The sequence below is a fragment of the Buceros rhinoceros genome, unplaced genomic scaffold, assembly GCF_000710305.1.
Source record: "Buceros rhinoceros silvestris isolate BGI_N320 unplaced genomic scaffold, ASM71030v1 scaffold3826, whole genome shotgun sequence".
Lineage (NCBI taxonomy): Eukaryota > Metazoa > Chordata > Aves > Bucerotiformes > Bucerotidae > Buceros > Buceros rhinoceros.
The window spans coordinates 20,468-26,618 of record NW_010415673.1 but is presented as its reverse complement, the minus strand read 5'-3'; the positions used below and the strand labels follow the sequence as shown (position 1 = coordinate 26,618).

At 42.2% G+C, this 6,151-nt stretch overlaps 1 protein-coding gene across 1 annotated transcript in view; it reads left to right on the top strand.

Moving 5' to 3' along the window:
• Positions 1 to 6,151, top strand: part of RABEP1 (rabaptin, RAB GTPase binding effector protein 1) — a 31,050-nt gene that overhangs the window by 20,443 nt on the left and 4,456 nt on the right. The window contains exons 9-14 of the mRNA XM_010137490.1: positions 1,270 to 1,374; positions 2,111 to 2,227; positions 3,498 to 3,596; positions 4,567 to 4,707; positions 5,403 to 5,592; positions 5,873 to 5,928. Of these exons, the coding sequence (XP_010135792.1) occupies positions 1,270 to 1,374; positions 2,111 to 2,227; positions 3,498 to 3,596; positions 4,567 to 4,707; positions 5,403 to 5,592; positions 5,873 to 5,928 (708 nt within the window). The remainder of the gene's footprint in view (positions 1 to 1,269; positions 1,375 to 2,110; positions 2,228 to 3,497; positions 3,597 to 4,566; positions 4,708 to 5,402; positions 5,593 to 5,872; positions 5,929 to 6,151) is intronic.

The window sequence follows — 6,151 nt, the reverse complement described above, 5'->3', positions numbered from 1 at the left end:
TGAAAGAGAAGAGGCCAGGGAAAGGACAGATGAAATGAAGAACTAGTGATACTAAATTTCCTCAACTTGTTGGAATTCAACCTACCTGCAGATCATTGCTTAGGAAGTCTCTCCAAACCTATGATAAAGTTGCCTTTTTTATGTCCAAATACTACTAATTCGTAGTATCTGAAGAAGCTGTGGTGTCGTGTTCTCGGAGCTGGGTTAAATCCTCCACTCTTGAGTATTTCCCTGCCCTGCTGACATTTCCATGATGCTTGACTCCAACCCTTGCTTAGAATTCAGAACAGAAATGCCTGTCTTCCCACGCGGCTCTGGAGGCAGGAGGAGGGGCAGGGGCTGTGAATGCCTCTCTGTGTGGGTGGGACGTGGAGCAGCAAATACAAATATGATTTCAGCTCAAACCTGACCTGCAGCTGGAGCTTTGATAAAACTTCTGTTTGTCCCCTTGTCCCAAACCATTACAACTTCGAAATAGCAGCGGGTTTACTCTTTGTTTCCCTGCTGTGCACCCCAACACTATTTTTTTTTTTTTTTTCTTCTCCTGTTTGGTTTCTCGTTCATTTGTTTTTTAAATCTGCCTGTCTTCCACTTTATTCTTTCCTGATCATTCTTTCAGCTGATTATTCAGTCTCTGATATTGAGCAATACTGGAGGAGAATATTAAAAAGTAAATATGTGCCATTGAAATATATTCAAAGCTCAGTTATAGGGGGAAAAAGATTGAAGGAAGACCTGCCCTGATGAACTGACTTGCTTTTTAATTGCTTTGTGTGGATTTTAAAAACAAAGAAACAACAAAAAAAACCAAACCCCAACCCTTGAAACCCAAAAACACACAAAAAAGACCCCAAAACAGATTAAAAAAAAACCCAAACAAATGCCACTGTATTGTTTTTCGAATTGGATTTGTAATACAAAATAATAGCATGAAAAAATGCTGTGGCCTGAGAGATCTTTTCCGAGATGTCTGTGTCTGTACAGGTAGTTAATACTTTTCAAATGACATGCTGCATGGCTTGAGGAGCTCTTGCTCATGGCTTTTGTGCGAATAGCGGGACTCAGGCCAGGAAAAGCTGAGAACCTGCGGCTGATTTACCTTACCCTTTCCTTTTAGAGCAACTTAATCCTGCCATTACACAATTCTGTCACTGTCTTTTCTCTGCAATATTTTGTGATCACACAACACGCCTCCGAGTATGTAGCACTCCTGCATTCCTTGAAGAATTTTGTGGCCTTTGTGGCAGGTGATGACTCTGTGTTCTCCAGGTGCAGAATGCAGGGAACAAGCTGGGTAGACGCTGTGATATGTGCTCAAATTATGAGAAGCAGTTGCAAGGGATCCAGATTCAGGAGGCTGAGACAAGAGACCAGGTGGGATTTCTCTTCTAGCTTTGCAAGATTTTTGCAGCTAAACGAACTACAAAGGATGCAGCAATGAACCATCTGCTGGTTTATTCATTGGTTTTAATTGAACAATGTCACATACTTAAAATCTCGGTAACCCCTGACAGTTAATTGGTATAACGTTATTTGTTACTGTTACGTGGTCGTGAGCGCCATGTGTACTTATTTGGTAGGGATTCACCTTGAATTCACTTTATCCGGTGCTATAAGACCATGCAGTAAAGGCACTGTTCTATAAAAAGTGGTGTGCTCATGCTGAAGTCAGTGTCTTTCATAATTTATATTCTAAAATGCTTGTCATGCATTAAATTTTATTATCTTTGTTACTGCAAGAATTATTAACAGCAAAGGAAAAAATTAGAGGACCTCATCCCAGCAGCATGAAACGACTGTAAAGTATTGGAGGATGTTTGTTTCCTGCCATATACTGAAGAACCATTTTCAGATGGGTACGGAAGGCATGAGTCACATTCTGCTTTGAAATAAGTGATTGAAGTCATTACCTGGCGATGGTCCAGCACAGTTTGATGTCCCGTGTATAGGTGTAGCCTGGGATGCCAGGTGGTTCAGAACAATGACGGATTGCAGAGGGTTGTGAGGGATTTTGGTTTGGACATGCTATGGGGTAGATTATGTTTGTGTTCAGGAAATAAATGCTCCCCAGAATAATGGAAAATGAGATTACTGTGTTGGAACACCACAGGTAAAGAAGCTGCAGGTGATGCTGAGGCAGGCGAATGACCAGCTGGAAAAGACAACGAAAGAGAAACAGGAATTGGAGGATTACATGAAACAAAGTGCTGAAGACTCCTCTAACCAGGTATAAGCATTTTGTAATCAAGATGGTAGGAATCATGGAATGTTACTCAATGGTAACAAGAATCGTCTTCTGTTAGATCTGGATGGACTTACCTGCTGTTGGGGCAACAAAACTGAGGATTTCTAGGGGTAGTTACGCTCCACCTGAGCCTGCCACAGTTTCTGGATAAGTCTGACAAGTCTGTTATATCACGTTACCCAGTTTTGCTCCTGGAGTTTCTTCCCTACTCCTGAAATCCGTCACAGAGGTGATAGCTGGAGTTTGAGTCACGTTTCAGTTTTGACGTGACTTGTGTATGAAATCACTCAAACATGCAGAAGTGGCCCTGAGCACTTGGTCCCTGTCCTTGTTGGTAGGCGAGTGGTAGATTCATACCGCTTACTTTCAGCAGTGCTTGATACCCAGTTAATGGACTTGTGGTGGAGACATTCAATTAACGAGTAGCTGGGCAAGCGATAATAGTAGCTGGTCCAAAATACACACTATGCTTCTTTAAAGTAATGGCCCGCTGAGAAGATTTTTCATCAGAGATGTTTACATAACTCTCCTGGAACAACAGTGCCAAATAGGATGTGTGGGAGTCATGGCTTAAAACAAACTCATCACCTTCGTCCTGTCAAAGATTACAGTATTAGGTAAATGCCACTTACGAGACACTGAATTCACTCACTTGAGCTGGAGGACTTTCTCTCTCCCAGCCCACCCAGTATTTTTTCCTTACTAAGGAGAGAGTCATTACTAGACAAAGTCCATCTGTGATGACAGGAGTATGTTTATACGTTCATTCCTCTGGCTGTACCAGGGTGCTCTTAATTAACTAGTACTTAATCTTACTGTTAAGCATGTGGTGGACTAGAATAATGTAACTGTAAAGTTTTTGAAGCTCTATGCTTTCAGAGAAAGGTACGAAAAATTACTTGGCCTTAAGGAAAAAGGTGAAAATTACCTAGTAGCTCTGCAGTTTCTCCTCAGTGTCCCTGAACTGGCTTACACCCAAGTTTGGTTAGAATTATCTGTCTCGTTGTTTAGAGTTTGGTGAATAGAATACAAGTACGTTTTTGGTGTAGAAGCACAATATCTTCTTACTGACTTGAGCTGCATTACTGCTTTGCTGAGGAGTTAACAACATAAACTCCAGTGGATCAGTCTGAAATTTCAGGGTATACATTAGCAATGATACCAGGCAAGAGAACGTCAATTGTTATTTCTTCATCTTCAAAATCTGTTTTGTGCTTTATATCTTTCTCTGTGTGGATTTTCTTTTTTTAAGATCTCTTTGCTTATGGCTAAATGTCAGAAATCAGAGAACTTCCTCAGTGAACTGCAGCAGGCGTTTTCGCAAGCCAAGAGAAGTGTCCAGGAGCAAATGGTAAGAGAATGTAAGGCTGGAGCTCACTTGAGCAGCACTGTTTGTCTACCCTTGGGGCTCGGTGTGTTTGCAGAAGGCTTTGTGGTGCTGCCCAGCCAGGGCTGGCTAGAGAGAGCTGTACGGGGTAGCGTGTGAAGACGCTGATGAGTGAGCTCTGGCAGCAAGTGCTGGACCTGTAGCGGTTTGCAGGGTCTGTCATACTTCCTGTGTGTGTGATGGACGTGGACATCACCATCAGCTTCTCTTCCCCCTCATTCCTTATGTACGTTCCTTGCGCATTTAGTATCTTATTTCACCTCGTATCTGAAGACAGAGTTGATTTCCTCAGGACGGTTTTTTCAGATTCATCACAAGTACCACCACTAGTGAATGTTTTCTTGAGAGATGAATGCCCAATGTTTTTACAGTATTAGCCCTAACAGCCAGGAAGAGATACGTATGGGAGCTTAGACTTTTTTTTTTTTTTAAAACTATTTTGAGCATTTTGTAGGAATTAAGCCAGAGAATAGGAATAGGACCTTGTTTTGTAGGGCAGGACAACGTCTGACTTCCTTAGAGCAATTCATTCCCTTCTCTAGTAGAATCGTCTTTTTTTCCTTCCTTGCAGAGCACTGTGAGGACTAAAAGCATTCATCCTCATGAATCCCACTATTGCGTTTCTGGGGTCTGGGATTGTCCATTTGTCTCTATGGATAAATATGGAAGAAAACTGGGAGGCTTAACAAAGCTGTGTTCATCACTTGCTTCCTCCTGCCTGCCTGTGCAATTAGGGCTGATCTTGCTGTTATTCCTGGCGCATAGGCCAGGCAAGAGAGAACCGATCGTGTTGATCCACACACAGCTGTTTTGTTTCCTTTCTTGACAAAGAATATCAATTCACCAGACTTTTGAAAGCAGTGATAGGAAATGAAGCATGAAGAGATCTGAGCGTGACCCTAAGTGAGAATTTCTGCTTTTCTTTGCATTGGAGGCTGTCCTGACACAGTCAAGGGAGCAGGTTTCAGAGGAGCTGGTGAGACTGCAAAAAGATAATGAAAGTCTTCAAGGAAAGCATAGCCTGCATGTGTCTTTACAGCAAGCCGAAGATTTTGTTCTGCCAGAAGCAGCAGAGGTAAACCGTTTTAAAATCATTAACACTAATAATGCATGTGACAAGATGCTGCTGGAAGAAGCTTCTTGGTGAAAAAGCTGACTCAAAGAGCACAGTGAACAATAATCTGGATTTTAACCCTGTAAGTCTGTGATGTACAGAATCAGCAGTCTGGTCCCACTGTGCCTGTGGGCAGATAATAAAGTGAGTTAACAATGGCCTGACAGCTCCTCTGCTGGTGGGAGAGGCGGGGCTTATCCCACTTCAGCTAGTTTAAGCTGTATTTTGCAACTGGACACATGAGTGTTCAATCACCGTGGCTCCAATGCACATATTGAGTCAATAAATGAAGCTAAGTCAGTCACTTTAAATTCAGTCCAGAGGTTAAGACCAGTAATAAACCTGAGCCTTGAGTAATGATAAGCTTTGTCATCCTTTTCACAGCCACTCCCTTACACTCAAGCTTAAAAGATAGTGGGGCTGAAGGGCAGGACAAGGGGGTTGGAAGCCTGCAGAGACATGAATCTATACACGTCCTTCGCTTACCATGGCCAAACTGCCCATGATTCTGTTTTGAGGCCTTGCTGGGTGCACGGTCTGCTGTGGAGGGACAAACCAGGGGTAGCATGCCTTGGTCTGTGACTCGTGTGCTGATAACTGCAGTGTTGTGGGTATCTGAAGATCATAATGCACGTCTTTGCTGTTCATTGATTCAGGAGCTCCGTGAGCTGATTTTAAAATATCGTGAAGACATAATTAGTGTGCGGACAGCAGCAGATCACCTTGAGGAGAAACTTAAGGCGGAGATTTTGTTCCTAAAAGAACAGATTCAAGCTGAACAATATTTGAAAGAAAATATAGAAGAAACTCTACAGCTGGAAATAGAGAACTGCAAAGAAGAGATTGGTGAGCAGGGGTAAAACAGCCTCAAAACTGGAATATTATAAATCAGTAAAACAAGTGAAGACTTGACTTTGTGATAAACAGACTTACCTGAATTTTAAATACTGTCTATTTTTGATAGCAGATGCACTAGAGCCATGCAGCTGAAAACAAAAGTACCATTATTTGTTTACCTTTGCGGCACTGTGCTTAATTCTCCTTGAAATATGAGCAGAATTAAACAGGTTATGTCCAGATCCGTGTGTTTCTCTTGCATTTAACCTTTAATATTCTTGGTTTTCAGCTTCAATTTCCAGTTTAAAAGCTGAACTGGAAAGAATAAAAGTGGAAAAGGAGCAGGTAAGGAGCCTGTTCACTGTGGGGGTTTTGTTGGGTTTTGTTTTGTTTCTTTAAACAAAGAGAATAGGATTCTGTTCCTCTGCTAGTTCTAGCAGTGACACTGCTACTGTCTTCAACATCAACCTCTACATAGCAGAGTAATGAACTTTTCTCCCCGTCTGCCTTGGAGGTGTCAGGCACACTTTAGATATGGTTTCGAATGCCCAGTGTTGGGAGGGAAAGA